General features: G+C 38.6%; 1 protein-coding gene across 1 annotated transcript in view; it reads left to right on the forward strand.

The window, feature by feature from the left end:
* Positions 1-22,300, forward strand: part of traf3ip1 (TNF receptor-associated factor 3 interacting protein 1) — a 32,818-nt gene that overhangs the window by 7,250 nt on the left and 3,268 nt on the right. The window contains exons 3-15 of the mRNA XM_056243690.1: positions 2,437-2,598; positions 4,073-4,201; positions 4,485-4,886; positions 5,266-5,343; positions 5,492-5,512; positions 8,502-8,525; positions 8,710-8,795; positions 9,065-9,087; positions 10,784-10,868; positions 11,414-11,500; positions 13,782-13,914; positions 14,011-14,047; positions 14,179-14,252. Of these exons, the coding sequence (XP_056099665.1) occupies positions 2,437-2,598; positions 4,073-4,201; positions 4,485-4,886; positions 5,266-5,343; positions 5,492-5,512; positions 8,502-8,525; positions 8,710-8,795; positions 9,065-9,087; positions 10,784-10,868; positions 11,414-11,500; positions 13,782-13,914; positions 14,011-14,047; positions 14,179-14,252 (1,341 nt within the window). The remainder of the gene's footprint in view (positions 1-2,436; positions 2,599-4,072; positions 4,202-4,484; positions 4,887-5,265; positions 5,344-5,491; positions 5,513-8,501; positions 8,526-8,709; positions 8,796-9,064; positions 9,088-10,783; positions 10,869-11,413; positions 11,501-13,781; positions 13,915-14,010; positions 14,048-14,178; positions 14,253-22,300) is intronic.

The raw sequence follows: 22,300 nt of genomic DNA on the forward strand, positions 1-22,300 counted from the left end.
CTAAAATGTAAGTTAAGCACTGAGGAAAGCACCACGTCTCAAACGCATTAAACAGCGCCAGTATTTATCTGTCAGTCAGCAACAGTATCTGTCAGAGCATCTGACAGGGCAAGCTGCTTTAAACTTGTTAACTATATCTTACCAGTTATTTTGAAGTGCTTAATATAAGCTTGTGTCATGTTTAGGACAAATTGTACTATGTTTTTCACTGCAGGAGCTCACACTGCGTAGGCTATACTCCGCTATTTTTCAGATGTGCTCGTATCAAACTACTGTATCGACATCAGTATTGCCTCATTCCATATCGTTTAAAAAAAGTCGATATATTGTACAAACTCGATTTACCACCCAGCCCTATAGGAATGTCCTCTTTCTCGTATCAGACTCGTAGTTCTTTGACATTTTAACACGTTATTACCTGAAGTAACATTGACACTCTTCGCGCCACTGTATATGACGTTTGCTGTTTGTTTTGCTGATGGCCATTCACTGGCCCGCGCGGGCCAGTGACTGGCCAATCAACTAGCCCGACATACTCTTTTACTGGCCCCGGGCCATCGGGCCATTGCTTATGTCGAGCCCTGGTCTTTAACTAGCTTTACTTGATCAGTATCACTGTGACCCTGTTAGAGAGGCAGGTGACTAGCCTACCACATCACTCTGTGTGCAAAGTGAGGAGTTCACGTCTGATCCTTCTCCAAATGCTGGTCAGTCTAAATGACCTTTGATGTCCCAGCATGCATAATAAATGATCTCCCCACACCTGTGTGAAGCAGTCCAGCCCTACGGGATACCATGACATTATAATGTTTTGAGAGCGCCACAGTTTTAACACTTTTCAGGGGAATCTACTGACATATAGCAACTTCTAGCTGTCTATTAACTGGGATAGAAGAAAGCATTTTAACTCGGGGAAAAAATTACACAGAAAATAAAACACATTTTTTCCTTCGCCTTGTGATATTTTCATGACAATTTGTGAATATATATATATATATATATATAAATATATAACATGAACTGAAAAAAATAAATATATAACATGTATGAAATATATATATATATATATATATATATATATATATATAACATGAACTGAAAATATTACAATATATATGTGTGATTTAAATTAAATAAAAAAAATCATTGTATAATGTTAATGAGAAGCAAATAAGTGTCACCATTGAGAATAATGGGAATTCTCAAAATATTCAGTATCTGAACCAAATGAAAATCTGAAGGTAAAACTTGCTTAATGTCATTAGGTTTAATGCCATAATGCACAAAATCTTAATGGTCCTGAAACAGGCTTTGTTTTATGCTAAATATATTTCTTTATTTTGTCTTGAAATGTATATGGCATAACCATGTTTTCATGAAATTCGCCCTGTTCACTGATTAGCCTTGTGAAACATTTTGATCGCATGGATATTGTGTAGCCAGTAGTTGGATATTAAATGCTGCTGAATGTGTAAAATCATAACAGATTACATCAGCATACAGGTTGTTCTGCCGCTGGGGCCTCATTAGAAACTTCATGATGTATGAAATAATTAAATGGCAATACGGACAGTTGCACTTCATCATAACCAGCAAAGCAGAAATACAGTAAAAGAGTGTTTAATGGAGTAGTCGGACGCATTATCAAGCTGTCGGTGATGATGTATGTACTGTTTTGTTTTTAAAGCATCAGAATAACTTTAGGTTATTTGTGTACAGTGCAATTAAGTCTAAGCCTAAAGTAACTAAGCTAAAATTTTCATTTCATTGAATTAGAAAAAAAAGTGTTATTATTTTCTTGACATATTTGCAACATTTAATCAGGGATCCTATACCAATATCTGTCAGAAAGTGTGGCACGCATGTTTTATGAAATGTTTACTGAATGAGACTGACACCACAGATGATTTACATGATAAGATAAAGTTACAGATCAATTTTTGATTTTCAATCTCAAATCTTTCAAAATGGTCTTCTAAATGTTTAAGATTATTTACATTTATTTGAATAAGTTTATATGGTCCAATTATGATCGGCATTAAAGAATGTTTATTAGTGCTATTAATTAATGCTATTAATGAAAGTAAATTATTGTTTTTCTATTGAGTGTCCCTGGATTGGCTAGTTATTTGGCTAGGCTATCTAGTTTCTATAGGTGACCATGGGTCTGTAAAGGCTGAAAACACAACCTCTAAAGATCTGTCCAATGTGTATTCTCTGCACCATTGGTTGCCCCAAACAAATTGCAATCTGTTTGTTGAATTGCCCCAACTGTGCTAGCAATGACAACCTTGGCTTATCTAACCTTACCAGTGGAGTGTGTGTTTTGGAACTACATGTTTAAACAATAGAAGACTGGGGCTGTGTTTAAAAACAGACAAACATTATGCTTGCAGTTCTGTTTCACCTTCTCAGTTCTCTTCATGTACCCTGCAGGACAAAGACTCAAAAATTGCGTTCCTCCAGAAGGCCATCGATGTGGTGATGCTAGTCAGTGGAGAGCCCTTAGCTGCCAAACCTGCTCGGATCGTAGCCGGACATGAACCAGAGAAAACCAACGAGCTGCTGCAGGTCATTGCTAAATGCTGTCTCAACAAGGTCAGTCCTGCGATTAAAGACCACTCAGCTACTGTACTTCTGTCCTGCAGGATTCGCTCAAAGCCATTTAACTAGTGAATGACTCAAGACTAATATGTCCAAGCAGGGGGTAATTTATACATGTATTCATTTAATTGCACCCTAGAGCTTTTCTGAAGGTTAAGGAGCGATGGAACATTGCCATCAGCATTATCAGGGGAACCCACTGATGCCTGCAGGGCGAAGAGTAGGTGTGAACAATGGGCTAAATGACAGTTCTTCTGCTCCACAGCACACTGGCATATTTTATACATGTCTTTGAGCTAAACATTTGACCTCATGTTGCTCCAGGATGATTGTAGGTAACTTTGAATGGAAACTTCAGTTGAAATTGGTGATCATCATTTAGCTACTAATTTCTTTTTTCTGTGGAACCCCAAAGGATGTATTTTGGGTAAAATGTTTATCTATGTAATGACATGGGGCTGACAAGCTCCAAGAGGGGGGGAAAAAAACCCATACAATTATCATATAGTAGTCCTGTGTGTAACTGTGTGCTATATTTAAAGTCTGGGATACTTATTTTAGCTTTCTGTGAGAAACGAACTGAAAGTTATTCTTTCCTTTCCTTTCCTTCTGTCAAGTTTGTGTACATTCAACTTCTTTTATGGCAATTTTGTTTATTAACCCTTAAATATAGGTATCAAACTTCACTGTGTAACTCATACCACATTCTCTGTGCTATGTATGGACATAAATGATACCCAAACTGTGCGGTTTGTTGAGGAGATCTGCTGTTCATTTTCAATTACACAGTTTTTCAGCAGGTGGATAATAAAGTTAAATAATTTCTGCAAAATAAATAATCCCATAGACTTGCGTTGAAGAAGCGACCTGAGGGCTCTTTTGACTTTTCACTATTTAGCATCCAGAATACACTAGTAACCACCTCGCACCTACCCCAAACACCTAAACAACTGTAAATCAACACAATCAGAGCAACATCAGTATATTTATATTGTTTAATTGAAATAAAACTGAAATAAATAAATCAAATCTAAATAGAAATATTTAAAAAATGCATAAAAAAGACAAAATTATTAAAACTAAAATAAAATGAAAGATGAGAATATGAATAAATATAATATTAATATAACACAATGAGTAAATAATACTGTACAACACTTTGATCACCCACAATACTAGTTTTGTAGTAAACACATGTTTCTTAAGAATTGTTTGTCAATTACTCACCCTCATGTTGTTTCAAATATGTATGAGTTTCTTTCTTCTGTTGAACACAAAATAAGTTATTTTAAAGAATGTTGGTAGCCAGTTGACGGTAGCCATTGACTTCCATAGTAGGAAAAAAATACTATGGAAGTCAATGGCTACCGTCAAATGAAATTGGTTTAAGAGCATGCAGAGTGTTGCTTGGGACTTGTGTTCATTATGTCAAGTTGTTGTTAAACAGCGTATCCTGTCCTTGTTCTAGCTCTCCAGTGACGAGGCTGTAAAGCGGGTGTTAGCAGGAGACAAGCTGGATCAGAAGGGGAAGCCCAGCACCTCCAGATCCCAGGACAAGGAGAACAGAGAGGGCAGGGAGCGCCACCGAGACCGAGAGGTGAGACCCGCTTGACGCTTTGACCCAGTGACATTTTCAGCCAAAACAGAATTTTCTGTTGTCTTCAATCACAATTCATTCATCCTCAACTTGGGCGTTTCTGTTATGTCTTTTTCTTTCACTCGTTAATTCTGGAATTATAATAACATTTTGCATTTGGGTCCTGATGAAGCTGTAAGGGTTATTTTAGCATTAATGACCAGTTTCCTATACATTATCCCTTACTTGTTTTGTTTATTGCTATGAAAGTGAAAATCTAATGTTGTCTCTGGCTGTTGTTCAGGAGAGGAATGGCATTAAGGAGAGCAGTAGAAGCAGAGAGCAGAAAGATCCAGATCAACCGAAAGATCCCGAGAGCAAGAGGGACGACAAGGACCGCCGACAAGATGCAGAGAGGTCTGACAAGGGGCGCGAAAGAGACCGGACAAAAGACAGAGACAAGGACAAGAGCCGGGATCGGGAGAAAGACAAGACCAGAGAGAAGGAACGTGAGCGAGAGAAGGAGAAGGACCGCAACAAGGAGAAGGAGAAGGAGCGAGATAAAGAAAGGGATAAGAAAAGAGAACGGGAATCTCACAAAGACAGAGATAGAGAACGAGACAAGGAGAGAGATCGCGAGCGTGAGAAACGAAGGGAGAGAGAAAAAGACAAAGAGGAGAAGCTGAAGGATAGAGCCGATAGAAAGGTTTGCTCACCAGATTTTATGACTCTGTAGCTTTGTTTGTACACCAGCAACAGTGGCAGATGAATGACCAATTTTACCAGCCTTTTTTTTTTTTGTCTAATTCAGATAAAGAAACTCTTGCTCTTAAATTCCCATTTAAACCTAGAAGTGCAGTTTTAGGATTATGAAAATTTTAACAAAGAAAAGTGACGAAATATTTACATCTAATATATATATATATATATATATATATTAGATTTATTTTATTATATTATATATATATTATATATTATTATATTTAAATATTTCTAGACCTCAAAGCAAATTTCTGTGCTTTTACACTTGTGAAGAAGTCTTTCTCTGCTTTTAATACACTATAATAATTTGACTTTTTCCATAGATCAAGGCAGCAGAGATCAGCAAGTCAAAGCCTAACCCAGAGATCGCAAGTAAAACACATGAAGCTGAAGCAGAAGAGGTAAGATTGATCACTGGCTCACAATCCTGTGGTTTACTCTGCTTACGCCCTTTACATTTGTTCTACTAGGAATGGGTCGTCAATGAGGCTTGTTGACGTAATGTTCCTCATAGTTCTTTATTCTTTTCTTTGTTCCTCTGAATTGGAGGCGGAGGGCGGTGAACTAGAGGTACGAGTCTGTTGTGATTTCAGTGCCTGCTTTGCTGCGGAATAATAGGTGTTTTGCATAGTTAGAATTGCACAATGACAGTCTTGGTGGGGCAATGATTTTCTTATCAGGCCTCGGCAATTAGGATTTTTTCTGCTGCCCAGGCTGAGCCATCTCTGGTCTTGAGGCAAAAGTTTGAGGTTGGTAAGATTCTTTAAATGTTTTTGAAAGAAGTCTCTCGTACTCACCAAGGCTGCATAGGCTAATAGTTTTGTGTAATACATTTTCTTTTAACAGTCACAATTCACTTTTGATCAATTTAATGCATTCTTGTTGAATAAAAGTATTGATTTTGTTTAAATCTTACTGATCCCAGTCTTTTAAATGGTAGTGTACTGTATATGAGAAGCAGGTATATTAAAAAATATTAACGTTTCTTTTGAAGATTTTTTTCAGCTCAATAATTTTCTTTAAGGGGTCATATAATGGTACATGCACTTTTACAAGTTGATTGTACTGAAATGTGTGTTGGCAGTGCCTGTCCACAACCATCATATAATGACAAAAATCCATCCAGTGTTTTTGTTTTAATCTCCTTATATGTTTTCCCCTGCCTCAAATTGAGCTGTTCGACCGTGTGACGTCACTAAATCGGACGCCCCTCCCACGATTGTTGATTGACAGCAGCGTTTCAACACAGACCCGCCCTGAGCGAGCTGTCATCATAGTCCGTCATTGTTGATACGCTGGAGCAGAATGGCGTCTAAGCGATTGTGGTGTTCTGTTCTTGGGTGTAATAACGAACACAGTCATTTTGATCTTCCTAAATCCAAACCGCTGAAGACGCAGTGGCTGAGTTTTGTTTTGGAAGGGAATATTCCCCACGATCAACGTCAATGCGTTCATGTTTGCACGAATCATTTCTCACCAGACTGCTTTATAAACGAGGGTCAGTATGAGCTGGTTTTGCTAAGAAGCTGCTCCTGAAAAAAGATTCGGTACCAACTATTTATGTTCCCTCTGCACCTCCAGAAGAAGTGAGTGTAAAATTTTATTAACCTTTATATTAATCTTTGCAAATCGCGAAAAAAGTTTTTTTCATGTCCATTAGTTCTAACTTCAATCTGTCAATGAACTAACGTATACATCAGTAAACACACAGCGTTCGTATCTCACTACTCTACCCTGCCAGTACATACAAAAATAAATCAAAATGACATTACGTTAACCAGCCATTCAGAAACGTCCTGTTCGAGCCTTAATTGTCGAACTTCTTCTGGCCGTCATCTTGTTCCGGGTCCGACTCCGGTTCAAACTGATACGATTGCACAGATGTGTCCTCAGAGACTCCCGCTGCCATTCTCTCTCCAAAATATACCCTCAACTGTTGTCAAGGCAACACTCCACGTGTGTTGTGTCTAAACGCCCGCAGAACAGAGGGGCGGAGTGAGCGAAGCTCATTATCATTTAAAGGCATATGCACTGAAACGGCGTGCTGAAAACAGAGCTGTTTTTGACCAGGTAAAATTAGTGTTTTCTTAAAATACTAATGAGAATTTTTAATTAAAGTATATTACAAAGTTTTCATTTAGACCCTAAACATTCATATTAACTTGTACAAAAATGGCATTATATGACGCCTTTAAGTGTTTATATTTTAATATGACCATTATCAGGCATAAATTCATAAATGTATGGACCCTCCTGCCTTTTATACACAGAAGCCGCATTTAACATGTATAATGGACCAATGTCAAATAGTAATTAATTCAATCAACAAACAATTCGATCACACTTTAGTTTGGCATCCAAATTCTCACTAATAACTAACTATTAACTCTGACTTTTGACTCAATAAACTCCTAATTACTGCTTATTCATAGTTAATAAGGTAGTTGTTAAGTTCAGTTAATGGATAGGATTTAGGATGTATAAAATGGTCATGCAGAATAGGGCATTAATATGTGCTTTATAAGTACTAATAAACAGCCAATATCCTAGTAATACGCAAGCTAAAAAGCAACTAGTTAATAGTGAGAATTGGACCCTAAACTAAAGTGTTACCAAGAATTCAATAGAAAAGTGTTTGAACTGGGGGTTTTTTCTAGTGTGGCAAAATGCAAAATAAATACAAGTACATTTGTATTTACACATAAATTGCTAGAAATAACAAAAATAAACAATGCATCACATGCTTTTAAGTTTGTTTTTAAAGGGATAGATCACCCAAAAAGGAAAATTTGCTGTTATTTTACTCCCCATCAGGCCATCCAAGATGTAGGTGTCTTTTTTTTTTTCTTCAGTAGAAAACTAAAGAAGATTTTTAGCTGAACCCGTAGTCCTTGTTGATTCATATAATGCAAGTCAATGGCTACTGTCACTTTGAGAGTAAATTAAAACAAACATTACAGGCAAAACAAAATGAATACCTGTGGCTCCTGGTGATACATTGAGGTCTTATAAAACGATCGGTTTGTGCAAGAAACTGAACATTATTTACAACATTATTACCTGTAATCAACAGCCTGGGTAAACGGTCCTGAGCACATTCATGGAAGTCTGGAGCACAAGCTCTGTTTGTATACAACAGAGAGGGAGGACACATGTGCCTATCCTGGTTGCTGAAACCTATGTAAAAGTTTTTTTTAAAAGATTACGTTTACTTGCGCAATCTCGATTGGGAAAATTGACTTTTCACAGATACCCAACGTTTGAGCTCACGCGCATACGTCATTATGCAACTGGAAGCTCGGTGCTTGCATTACCAAGGACCACGGTTTCAACTAAAAATCCAAAATGGCCTGAGGGATGAGTAAATTAACCTCAAATTTTGCTCTGTCGCCATGTTGCTCCACGTCTATGTGTCTTTGCAGCTTCTGTAGCTTCTCATTTGGAGTAGTGAGCTTTTTTTGTTTTGGCTAGTGGTGCAGCTGTTTAAAGCAAGTGTACTATAAACGTAAATGTGAAAGTCTTAAGGATCTCTGTTGCGTTGTGTTTTGTCTTCATTCAGCCTACAGATTTCTCTGAAATCCAGGTAATTTCTCTTTGTCCCAAGTGAATCTGTTTCCGCCTATAATAATGTTTCATGTCTGCAACAACAGCCCAGAAGATTTTTTTCTTAGAGGGTTTGTAAAGAAAGAAGGCTCAGGTGTCTTGAGTGATATCAAAACTCCTAGTGATAATACATGAAAATGAATGTCTTTCCTCATTCCTTTCAGGCTGAGAGTCCTTCCCGGATGCCAAGGCCCTCATCGGCTAAAGGACAGAGGCGGTGGCCCAAAACAAGAGGTCAAGGTACTAAACATGTCTTCCTTAACAGACCCTATTAATTATTGATGTGCAGTGCATTGGTGTTTTGGTAATATCCAACTTGATCTGTTTAGTTGTTTCGAGTCTCAACGCATGAAATAAATTTTTTACAAAACCAGTCTAAACAAACTGATTAATGTAAGATTATTAAAACTGTCACAGCCTTAGAATTTTTAACACCATTATAAAAATCACAGCAGCTCATCAGATGTTGTTTTATGTGATTCGTCTTAAATTATAACATAAATTGTGTATCTATGTTACAGATGAGACTGATAGCGAAGGAGGTGAGTGTTGTTTTATTTCGTGAATACCTGTTACCAAGGTTCAAAACTAACTTTTTGCCACACCCAATAATAAATATATAATACGTTTCATTTACGGTATATTGCGCTTTTCCCAAGCTCAAAGAGCTTTACAATCAAAAACAGGACAAATACATGAAACCATACAGTACTGCTCATTCAAATATTTGTATATTTTTCACTCCGAACTATGCATTTGATGTGCATAGAGTAAAAATGAAGTAACCAGATTAGCCTCTCACAGTGCTCGAAGTGGGGCGGTACTCACCGGTATGCAGTACCGGCACTTCTACAATTTACTCTCAAGCGTACCTGCACTTTTTCTTGCGTACCGCTACTTCTCGCATGTAGCCGGTACTCTACTGACAGAAAAAGCGTGACGGCCGTTTAACCCCTTATTTGCACACATCTGCGGCACGTTACGGCTGCGAACCGGCTACCGGAGCTGATCGCGGCCACCGCAAGCGTGAGCAGCGCGTATTTTTTTCGGCTTGCATGTTAATCAATGAGTGCATTCACACCGCGAGGAGGAGCGTCGCGTGAGCAGCAGTGAAGCGGGGGTTCGGCGCCGAGTCTATTGTTGTGCTACTCACGACATTTAAAGTGAAAGCAAAGCACACTTTTGATGGAGAAAATACATATGATTTCACACAAAAAGTGCCCAAAAATGCACAGAATTTGCATGTCTAATGTGTTTTAACAAGAACTGGAGTAGGCTACGTCAGAAAAGAAAATGAAGACTCAAAAATATTTATACAAGATTTAGCCATTTAAACTTGTCTTAATTATTCAGTTTGGGTAAAACTATGTTTTATTAATTAATAAAACGGGCAAACTAGTCAGAATATAAGCTTTCTTTTAGTTTATGTAATAGCCTACACAGACAGGTAGGCTACATCCCCAAATCAAACCCGAGTTTACTTTTTTTAAATGTTTGCTGTCTTGTAAACATATGACTGAAAAGACTATATCAGAGCTGTTTTCTTGGTTGTTTTTGTTGTATGCAATTGTTGTATACCTCCTATCTTAACAAACTTCAAGAATCAAGTTTATTAATGACCAACTTCTAAAAAGAGAATGTTTCTTTGTAAATAAATACACGCACGCACGCACACACACGACTTGTTTAAATACATTTATGTTGTTAATAAATAACAATAAATTGTTGTTGTACCAGCAATATTTCCAAGTTTTGCTTTTCACTGTAGAAATTTCAAATGTCATGATTTTCCAATGCAAGAGAGTACCGGCACCTTTTCCCCCCCACTTCGAGTGAGTACACCAAGCAACCCGCGTCAAACTGCATCTCGAATGCAACAGAGCCCAAACTAGTGCAAACTCTAGGACCGCAAACGGAAACACTCGATGCACGCCACAATCACAAAAAACAATCACGAGAGTTCGTTAGGTTGAAGTCCATTTTATGAGTGTGTGAAACCTTGAGAAACATACTTTATAAACAAGACAAAACAAAAACAAACACACAGCCCCGGTGTGAAGCTGCAGCCAAACTCGTACAGCATACTCACACTGTAAGTCTATAAGTGTGTGTGTGTGTATGTGTTTACACACATATATAAACAAACTTTTATGTTAGATGCGATTAATCTCAATGAATCATTTTGACAGCCCTAATTTTGACCCTTTCTGTAAATTTTCAAAAAAAAAAATCTTCCAGAAGCGGACATCCCTTCACCAGAGAAACCAGTCCCCATTGAGAATGGAGAAGCAACGGATTCTGTGCCACCCCAGACAATACACAGGTTTGTTCTTTCTTTCTTTCTTTCTTTCTTTCTTTCTTTCTTTCTTTCTTTCTTTCTTTCTTTCTTTCTTTCTTTCTTTCTTTCTTTCTTTCTTTCTTTCTTTCTTTCTTAGTGCTTTCTTTCTAGTGCTTTCTTTAAAGTGCTAATGATCACAAAAGTGTATTGATTTAAAAATAAAAAAGGCTAAATTTCCATCCAGTGATAACAAAGTAACCCAGTGAGATAATGTGCTGAGGGGATTGTGGGTGAATGGAGTGTATCATGTATTTTCCCGTGAGAGATTGTCTGGCAGTGGAAGTCACTGATGCAAATCCCTACTTTCACTGCACTGTACCGCAAGATCAAACCACAAGATAGGTATCACTCTCATCCAGATCATTACTCTTGTTCTCAGGACTATTTCTGTAAGCATTTAGCCATATAGGAACTTGCCGTTTACTTAAACTCCCCACGCATAAATTCACATGAGTACCTTACAAAAAGTGCTTGTGTATTTAATGCGAACATATTCATTCTTCTTTTGTTTGCAATGTTTATGTGAGTAGAAGATTACCACGGCCCAGCAGCGCTCGACCGGCAGCCCCCCGCGTCAAGCGACAGGAGAGCTACACTGATGTGACCCCAGCAGAGAGGTGAGAGATCTCGCTCATCAGGCTCTCAGTTTCACACTTTATATTAAAGGGATAGTTCACCCAAAAATGAAAATTCTGTCAGTAATTACTCACCCTCATGTTGTTCCAACCCCGTAAAAAACTTTCGTTCATCTTCGGAACACAAATTAAGATATTTTTGATTAAATCTGAGAGCTGTCTCACTCCTTCATAGGGTGCTCCGTAATCGATATCTGCCGGCCCTGAAAAGTTAGTAAAGACATTGTTAAAATAGTCCAAGTGTCTACAGTGGCTCAACCTTAAGTTTATCAAGCGACGAGAATACTTTTTGTCCGCAAAACCCCCTCAAAATAACGACTTTATTCAACTATTCATTTTCTTAACTGTGGGCCTCTGACGTGAATTCACGAGAGCGCCACGACGCATGCGCAAGAACTTAATTTGTGTTCCGAAGATGAACAAAAGTCTTATGGGGTTGGAACAACATGAGGGTGAGTAATTACTAGTGCTGTCAAACGATTAAAATATTTAATCGCGATTAATCGCATTAATGTCATAGTTAACTCGCGATTAATCGTAATTAATCGCACATTTTTATCTATTCTAAATGTCTCTTGATTTCTTTTTGTCCCATTATTTTTTACTCATTTTAATGCTCTTATCAACATGGAAAAGTGGATCGGCTTTGTGCAAATGTTTTTTTATTGAAAACAACCTTGGCATATACTGTGTTCAATTTCACACTAAGACTCTCACTTGGAGCAAATAATAAATCTCTCACACAATGTAACACTGTCCATCAATAAAAGGGTGAAATAAATACTGACGAGGTCCTGATATTGACGAGGGGGCGGAGAATTCGCATCAGCTGTGTGTGTGTGTGCTTGCCCGTCATCAAGTGGTATTTCAGACTGGACGTGCTGCGACGATGATAGCTCAATTCACAACGACAAAACACACAGATCACTTTGGTCTTGTCAATGGAACCATTTGGCAACTTTTGAAAAGTAAACTTTCCATTCAGAATCTTATTGGCATCCATTTCGGCGTCTCGCGCTCGCCATCCACTCAAAACGTAACGTTAACCAACTATTTGGCCGGCTCGCAAGCCCAAACAAGTGTGTGCCTGTTGTTTTGTTTCCGGCCTAGCTAGATCAGCTTGCGCTTTGGTCAGCGAAGCAACAAAACGTCCTCGCACGGCGCAAGCCATTGAAATGAATGGGTTTCATAGCACAGCGCAGTGCCGCATCCTGTTGCAAAAGCATGTGAAAAGAACTACAAAGTTTGCTAGGCCAAAAAGACCGTTAATCGCGCGATAAAAAAATTGGCGCCGTTAAAATGGGTTTGCGTTAACGCCGTTAATAACGCGTTTAACTGACAGCCCTAGTAATTACTGATAGAATTTTAATTTTTGGGTGAACTAACCCTTAAAGAAGTAAGCCACAAGTAATGATGCACTGATACATACACTGATTTTACCACCAGTAGGGGTTCTTACCTGAAATACCCTCTTAATATTTTGTGATAGGGATATATGCTACCTTTTAAACGTTTTGAGGCGATACCTTTTTTTTTAAGCTCATCAAGGGTGCATTTATTTGATACAGTAAAAACAGTAATATTGTGAAATATTAGTACAATTTAAAATAACGTTCCTATTTTAATATATTTCAAAATGTAATTTATTACTGTGATGGCAAAGATGAATTTTCATCAGCCATTACTCCAGTCTTCAGTATGGAAGATTATTCCAGCCACAGAATAAAAAAGAAAAAATGTAATTGCGAGTGTATATCTTGTCTTGTTTTCTCGCAATTCCGAGTTTGCCTCAAAATTGACTTTTTTAGGTATAAACTCGCAATTGTGTTTGAATTATGAGATGTATTAGAAATTCTGAGTTGTGAGATGAAAGGTCATTATTTTTTTATTCTGAGGAGAAAATAAGCTTCCAGTCTTCAGTGTCACATGGTCCTTCAGATTGCTGATCTGGTGCTCAAGAAACCTCTCTTTTTACTATCAAGGTTGAAAACATTTGTCTTGTTTATTGTTTTTGCTGAAACTGATAAAAAAAAATTATTTAAGGATTCTTTGATAAACGAAGTTTGGAAGAACAGCATTTATTTGTAAATGGAAAAATTGTAAATTTGTTTATGTTCACTTTGCTGCATCCTTGCAAAATAAAGTTATTAGTTTCTTTTAAAAAAAACTGATCCCAAACTTTTGAACAGTAGTGTATGATAAAAAGACATCAGTATTTATTTAAAAAAAGAAGTTGAATTTAAGCATGACTGGGTTTTCTCAGGCTGGGCAGTGGCAAGACCCCCGCAACGGTCATTTTGGATGACAAGAAGCTCTCTGAAGATGAGGATGATGAAGATGGGCATTTTGTAGTGGAGGAGGCAGTTCCACCTCCCCCTGACATATCAGAAATGGAGGTAGTGAAGCCAGGCTCTCTATATGCATGTAGTATTTCAGTAAAAAATCAGCATGATTCAGACTCGATTCACTTTTCTTTTCTTTTTTTATTACAGCGTAATTCACTTGAACTGCAAGGGGATGACAAACATGGTAAGCCATGTCCAATACAAATAAAAAATAAAAATTATGATTGTTGTGAATTAACCCTTTAAAGACACACATGAGGAAAAAATATAGATGCGAAAGTCATAAAAGATTGAATGGTTTTCATTTGTTCATAGGTGGGCTTGTGAAAAAAATCCTGGAGACAAAAAAAGACTATGAATCATCTCCATCCACAAAGTCAAAAGAACAGGTATGACATTGTTTTAAGCTCCTGGTTGTTCCTGTTAATACCACTAGGTGGCGGTGCTGTTCCATCGTACACTGTCCATGTGTTGTTGTTTTTTTACAACAAAATTCCAGTAACATGAGTAAATGCATTTCAAAATCTCTTCATCAAGGGAATAAGCATTTTTTTGTGCTCTAAACAATACTTCAGGGATGTGTCTGTCTCTCTTTTTATTTCCAAAGCCTGACCCAGTGCACTGTCAGTTTACTAAAGAAAGCAACTTTGCAAATGGAGTGGAGAAATGTAATTGCAGTCCCTCAGAGGCATTGAAGTGTTATTCTGTTCCACTGAGCTTAAATAATTAGGGTAAAATAAGCATGATGGCTCCGTGCATGCTGTTTAGATATTTTTGTGGTTAACATTAACAATTGTGGCCTGTTTGTTTGTGAATTTTGTTGGGTTTGGTTACTGCATTACAAATTGAAAATCAGGCTGTGGTGGTGACTTTTTATAAGCTTGCTTGTGATTTTGTTTTAAGGTTAAAACTTTTTGGGGGATTTTATCTGAAGTTTCAGTGTGGTTCAGGCTATGCTGTTTTCTGTTCTAGCCATAACATTTGTGGAAAGATTTTTCAGGACAACTTGAAAATCATTATCAATCTAAAGTGGTACTTCATCAATGTCTTTGCTTGCTTTGGGCTAGAAGTGGTCGATATTGCAAAAATAACATACCACGATTCTTTTTCATCTCGTATTTTAAGACTATTTGTAAGTCACTTAGCAGTGCAGCCAAAATGTTTTGTCTTATACAAATAAAAATTAATGACAGACCATTTAGGCCAAAGTAGGGGTGGGCAATACGATCGACATCTTATTATCATTTTATCTTTGTTATTAAAAATAAGAACAAAGGTGTAAATTACAAATAATAGGACAAATACAATATGAGATTGCTTATTAGGCTACTATAAGACTACTTTAAGACCTAATGCACAGATCTAATAAACTACTGACACGCATCCAAACTGTTTACATTTACTTAAGATATAAATGACTGTGTTTATGTAAACCTTTTGCGAATTTGAGTTTATAGTCCCCCTGTGGTGAAAATCAAGTTTTGAATGTTGTTTATATGTCTATGTGGTGTTTTTAATATGCTTTAAGACAAACCATGTGCAAATTCATAAGTCAACACCATTGTACCACCAAGTATTTTCTCCTTAAAACTGCAGTGAACCAAAGACAGGCTCAAAAATGCAGTTTGAAATTGCTGGTGTTTCTGACGACACAAACTACCTTGTAACCAATCAATCATGTCAACCTGTGATCCTCTGAGCTGGTGTGAGTGGAGGCGGGGCTAATTTGCATAGTCATAGAACCGTGTATGCTAAATGAGGCAAGGGTGTAGTTACATTCAAGCAATTTTAAGGCATGAAGACTTTTTTTTTCAGGGAAAAAAGCATTTAAATGTGTCATTTTGGTGATCAAAGATGAGTTTTAAGGGATAAAATTATTGACTACAGGGGGACTTTAAGTGCAATAAGATGCGGAAGAAAACTTCAGTATTCGCGCGCTGTGTGACAGGCTTTTAGTGTGTGTGCGCTTCGAGTGTGCGAATAAAAAGTTTAACTGGCAAGGCTTTAAAAGGCATGCAAATAATAAACTTTCATGATGGGGAAGAACTGCAATGTCGCGTGAGTGTAACCCTTCCGCTGCCTTACTAAATGTGAATTTGTGTCGCGTTGTACAGTTTGTTGGGACGTTGATGCCAGAACTGCAACTGATTGAATGTGCTTGAATGTGATCTCTCTTCGAAGGCAGATCGTGGAGACATTAATCATTCACAATCTAAAATCGTGATATCGCACACCCCTTCTTTGGGCGGTTTGTGAGCCAGGGAAGATGGGAACAATGTGAATTGAGTGTTGAAGTCATCCTGTCCGTGCCCTGGTGGAAAGGGTGGTCTGTCCTGGGTGGTCCACACTTGCCGGAATGTACGCTACGGTCTATCTGTCCGTCACTGGCTGTAGGCCTGATGGATGCAACGTTTGGTGATGGCCTTCATGCAGAACCCTCACCCCTTCACCCTGACTTCCCACCTTAGTCACATGTGAGTTGGCAGTAGGAACAAATAGAGATGTTGGGAATTGTAAGGAATTGTGGCTCTGTTGCAGATTTCATGCAACAGTTCTGGTTCTTTAATAATTCTTTAATTGAATGATTCTTTTAGAGGACGAAAGAATACAAACTTTATTTCATACTTTTCTCAGCTAGAACCTAAATAGCTATAATAAAACCTTTTTTTAATTTCTTTTTCAGCTTACATTCATTGTCATTCAAAAGTTTGCCTACAGTTTTTTTTTTTTTCTAAAAGAAATTAACACTTCTATTCAGCAATGGTGCATACAATCGATTAAAAGGGACAGTAAAGAGATTTATAATGTTACAAAAGATTTCTATTTCAAATGAGCGCTGTTCTTTTGAACTTTCTATTCACTTTAAATTCAATTTTTGTTTCCACAAAAATATTAAGCAGCACAACTGTTTTCAACATTGATAATCTGTTTCTTGAGCAGCAAAATGGCACGTCAGAATGATCTCTGAAGGATCATGTGAAACTAATGATGCTGAAAAATTCAGCTCTGCCATCAATGGAACACATAACATTTATATACACTCACCGGCCACTTTATTAGGTACCCCATGCTAGTAACGGGTTGGACCCCCTTTTGCCTTCAGAACTGCCTCAATTCTTCGTGGCATAGATTCAACAAGGTGCTGGAAGCATTCCTCAGGGAGTTTGGTCCATATTGACATGATGGCATCACACAGTTGCCGCAGATTTGTCGGCTGCACATCCATGATGCGAATCTCCCGTTCCACCACATCCCAAAGATGCTCTATTGGGTTGAGATCTGGTGACTGTGGAGGCCATTTTAGTACAGGGAACTCATTGTCATGTTCAAGAAACCAATTTGAAATGATTAGAGCTTTGTGACATGGTGGAAGTAGCCATCAGAGGATGGGTACATGGTGGCCATAAAGGGATGGACATGGTCAGAAACAATGCTCAGGTAGGCCGTGGCATTTAAACGATGCCCAATTGGCACTAAGGGGCCTAAAGTGTGCCAGGAAAACATCCCCCACACCATTACACCACCACCACCAGCCTGCACAGTGGTAACAAGGCATGATGGTTCCATGTTCTCATTCTGTTTACGCCAAATTCTGACTCTAACATCTGAATGTCTCAACAGAAATCGAGACTCATCAGACCAGGCAACATTTTTCCAGTCTTCAACTGTTCAATCTTGGTGAGCTCTTGCAAATTGTAGCCTCTTTTTCCTATTTGTAGTGGAGATGAGTGGTACCCGGTGGAGTCTTCTGCTGTTGTAGCCCATCCGCCTCAAGGTTGTGCGTGTTGTGGCTTCACAAATGCTTTGCTGCATACCTCGGTTGTAACGAGTGGTTATTTCAGTCACTGTTGCCCTTCTATCAGCTCGAACCAGTCTGGCCATTCTCCTCTGACCTCTGGCATCAACAAGGCATTTCCGCCCACAGAACTGCCGCTCACTGGATGTTTTTTCTTTTTCGGACCATTCTCTGTAAACCCTAGAGATGGTTGTGCGTGAAAATCCCAGTAGATTAGCAGTTTCTGAAATACTCAGACCAGCCCTTCTGGCACCAACAATCATACCACGTTCAAAGTCACTCAAATCACCTTTCTTCCCCATACTGATGCTCGGTTTGAACTGCAGGAGATTGTCTTGACCATGTCTACATGCCTAAATGCACTGAGTTGCCACCATGTGATTGGCTGCTTAGAAATTAAGTGTTAACGAGCAGTTGGACAGGTGTACCTAATAAAGTGGCCGGTGAGTGTATAACACTATATATAATTTTTTTAATATAAATTGTTTAAAATTGCAATAATATTTCACAATATTACTGTTTTTACTGTATTTTGTATCAAATAAATGTAGCTTTGGTGAGCATAAGATGTTCCTTTGAGAAACATTATAAATTCTTACTGAGCCCAAACTTTTCAACAGTAGTGTGTGCTATTTTTATAACCTCATATTAATTCAAAAGCTACATTGAAATTCATATATTTAAAACTGTTTTTGTTGTTTCTTCTCCATGTAATGTACTGTATGTAAATTAAGACTTTGATGTCAAACCTGAACTGGAGTTCCGATTACCTTTCCTTGCGTGAAAAAGAGTGGTCAATACATTCTTCAACTTTTACAGATTTGGAAAGACATGAGGGTAAGTAAATTATCGCAAAAGTTTCATTTAATTCATTTGGTTACAGTCCTCAATGAACAGACGTGAGCTCTCGGCGAGATCTCGTTTGGTGTTCAAACTCAACCGCACACAGTAAGCTGCTCCCAGCTGGCCCTTACAGCGAGCGCTTCTCCCTCCTGTGTTCTTGATTTCAAAACAATCAGACTGGATTTCCTTTCAATCCCAAATAATCAAATTAGATTTCCCCCCATCAGACGCAGGCCAACTCCGGGCTGGAACCTGAGCGCTGCATGGCGCGCTCCCCTAATTGACTTAATTTAGCCTCATCAGCTTTCTAAATTCTTTGTCTTAATTGCGGGGCATGAAATGGACGTGCGTTTTTGAGGTAGTACATGTTAACTGGGACTCCGCACCTCTCCTGTCTAGTCAGCTGTATGAAAAAGAATCCTGTAATGACTTCCTTCCTGACTTGAAAGGGGGGTGAAGGTCAACGCAATAAAGCGGCTGCTCTCCTGTAATCACGGTGTAGCATCCAGGGTTAAAAATGTAAATATTGAGCTTCCTTATCCTCCTCAACAGGTTTGGAGTTCCAGCACTCATAAATCACTTCACAAATATGAGCTTTCGCTCTCAGATCTCTCCAGGATTTTGAGTTTACGGTGATCCCCACATCAAGTACGGATGACTTAATCTCTTCGGAATGACCACAGAATTTTGAGTTTTGACTATTAGTAATTCCGAAGGTGAAACCGAGCCAATGACTCATTCCGTGGCTTTATTAGCTTGAGCTTTCCGTCGTTCCGCTTCGTAAGTGAAGATTTACCTCGCCAGGGTCGACAGAACTTCATTTATCAAGATCTGCTAGACGTTATACTTTTCATTTGACTGAAACAACAGGCCGGATGCAATATTATGATGGGCCATTTCCTATCTCGGTGCGTTTTGCTGAAGAATTTGCCGTACATTTTGCAGCTGACCTCTGTTGTGACCTTCCAGATCACGTGTATATTATTGTAAGATACTTCTTGTAGGGCGTCTTTTTTGTTTTGAGAGTATTGGCCCCTGACAGCAGCTGCGTTTTCATAAGCATTTTTTTTTCCCCTCTTCCCTTTCCCCTCTTTTGCGCAATCAAATTAGCCTGATGAAGGTTTGCAATGTATAAATAAACCCCATGGCACACAAATGGATGGCTGTTGAGTGAACACCACACCAGCTTGTGCTCTGCCGAACGGGCAAGAAAATAAATAGTCATCCCTTCAGGCCTGTGTCTTTGTAAACATCTACCTTTTTTGTTGGATATGTAAGGGAAATGACTCTTGTGGCATTCCTCAACGTTTTGCCCTCATCGAGAGACGATTGACATCCCTGTGGAATGATCCAAAGGTTACGTTGAAATACCACGATTCAAGTCTCTGACGTCTGATAGCTTAATTGGTTGCATTTTAACCTATCATTTCAGTCTTACCACTCTCTGGTTCTCATAAGTTGAACTGTCATACGCTGTGGTTCTGTGGTGATCTGCTTAGCACGCAAGTGCAGGATGGTGATCTCAGCGGTGACCCCCACGGGGCTGAACTGACCCCTCCATCCTGTGTATACCACTCCGCCTCTCTGCACTTCACTTCATCCCAGCTATTTTTATGATGTTGCTGGACGGGGCCCATGTTTTCCCCAAGGAGGAAACCCCTAAACATTGCTAAACAATTAATCTTTCCCCTTTGGACCCACCATGGAGCAATATAGCAAGCTGTCTAAAAAGGACTTTGCCATTGAAGCCACTGTCCATGTTAAATTCTTTCACCATGTAGTTTAAATAAAATCCTCTGTAAAGAATAATGCATTTTGGTCATTTTGGTCATCAAAAGAAATGCAACAGCATCTCACTGTTTTAAATGTTTTAAGTAAGCAAATTAAAGTAGTACTGATCTATAAGTGGAATATGTTTACCAATCAAAAAGTAGCACTTTTTTTTTTATCGATCTTACCTGATCATACCTCCCCTCCTGAAAACTAATCTGAAAACGTTCTCAATGCAAACTAGGGGTGAGCGTTATACAGGGTAAAATGAGAAACTGGTAGAAATATGTTAACCTGTTTACATATTTTGTGTATCGCATCGTATCTATTGCAGTTATGTCAGTGATGACTCGGCACCAGTATAAAAAATCATGTTTACCAGATAAGTGAATGTAATTTTGCAGTCTGAATATGTAGTGATAAAGACTGTGCACGTCTTTCTATTAAGTTGTCCTGTCCTCACAAGCTGCACATAAAAACAAACAAAATGCCAGTGTAGTCCGATTCACAGACAAATGACTTTTTTTAATGATTATTTTCACTCAAGTTACTGTTTTGAATCAGTCTGACAAATAACTCACTGAATTCATCAGAGCCGTTACGCAAACATCTGACTCTCACCGAACTGCTAGGTATCCTTACTTTCACTGATGTCCTTTTCAAAATGAAGCAATTTTTGTGTACTTGTGAAAATGTACTTATTTTGTGACTGGTTGTGTGGAACTGATCCTCCACTGAGTTTGGCTCTCATGTTTACACGTAGCATACCTGTCTGTGCCTGTACTGTCTTTAAGTACTTTAACTAAAGAAAATGCTCCTCACACTAAACTTCATGACTATAAAAAAAAAAAAAAGTCTAAATCTATAATTTTTTGAAAGGTTTAAAATATATCTATATATATATACAGCATATATATACAGCAGTTTTGGGGACGGAACTGCATGTCTGTCCAAACAGTGATAGACGAGGGGAGTGTTTGCCATTTTTTTCCCCATTTCTGTTTGATGCTGCTAGTGATGAATAAATTACTTGCTTCATATTTAAAGTTTGTCATACTTGTCCTAAAAGAAAAAAAAAACTGTTCTCATTTATAAGCCCAGTTTATCTCATTAATCGCGTTTGAACTCAAGTTTCAGATCCACAGAACCATGACAAATGGCAAAGTGAATGCTTCTCAAGTTTATCATTCTCAGGAGGATTGCGATTCCGTGATTTTCTTTGCCAGAGCTCTCATTGGAAGAGTGCTGGTCTGCTTTATTTTGTAGTTTTTCATTAGCACTCTATTAATCATGCATTTTGCATGCATTGCTTCATTAAGCAAATTGGGCTTGCAGCTGAAGGCTTAGATCCACATAGCGGGGTAATGAGGCATCCCGGTGCAAGAGGCTTCGGCCCAATGCATCAGCGTCTCTGGAAGCCACCTGCCCCCGGCACACCGACTCCACATCCCGCTTGTGTCACTGTTCGAGATAATGGGAAAACCTGTCCTCAGCTGCCTCGCGCAAAACAAATATTTTTCTTGGGTCCGACTGAAGAGGGGAAAATGAGAGCCCCTATAAACGATTGATTTATGTCCTCTGAGACAGAAAGCCTGAGTTTTTCTTTTCTTTTCGACTGAGGGGTGAGGTGCAGGAGGACGGCAAACAGAGCGAATCTGGCCTGGCCTTCTCGCTCCACGAACAGTGAGCCGAATGTGCTCGCCGGTGTTTGTGTAGAGGGGGTGTTTAAGGGCCAGAGAAACCACCCACATTGCAGACAACTATTAGACATTTCAATCTGAACGCACTTGTAAACCACAGAGAGAGGGAGGGGGGGGAGGGGGGTGAATTTAGTCTTTCTTCTCAGTTGTTTGTTTCGAGTCCTAGAGAAAAGCAACATAGTTAACCTTTGAAGTGTTTGCAATATAGTTACCGGACTCTGTAACGTTTTAACAATAAACTTTCAGTTTCAAAACATGGATGATTAGAGACCGGCTCTTTATGAAAATATTTTCAGATTTCAAATCTTAATAGCGTTTGACCCACTGT

The sequence above is a fragment of the Rhinichthys klamathensis genome, unplaced genomic scaffold, assembly GCF_029890125.1.
Source record: "Rhinichthys klamathensis goyatoka isolate OS25496 unplaced genomic scaffold, OSU_Roscu_1.1 h1tg000827l_1, whole genome shotgun sequence".
Taxonomy (NCBI): Eukaryota; Metazoa; Chordata; class Actinopteri; order Cypriniformes; family Leuciscidae; genus Rhinichthys; species Rhinichthys klamathensis.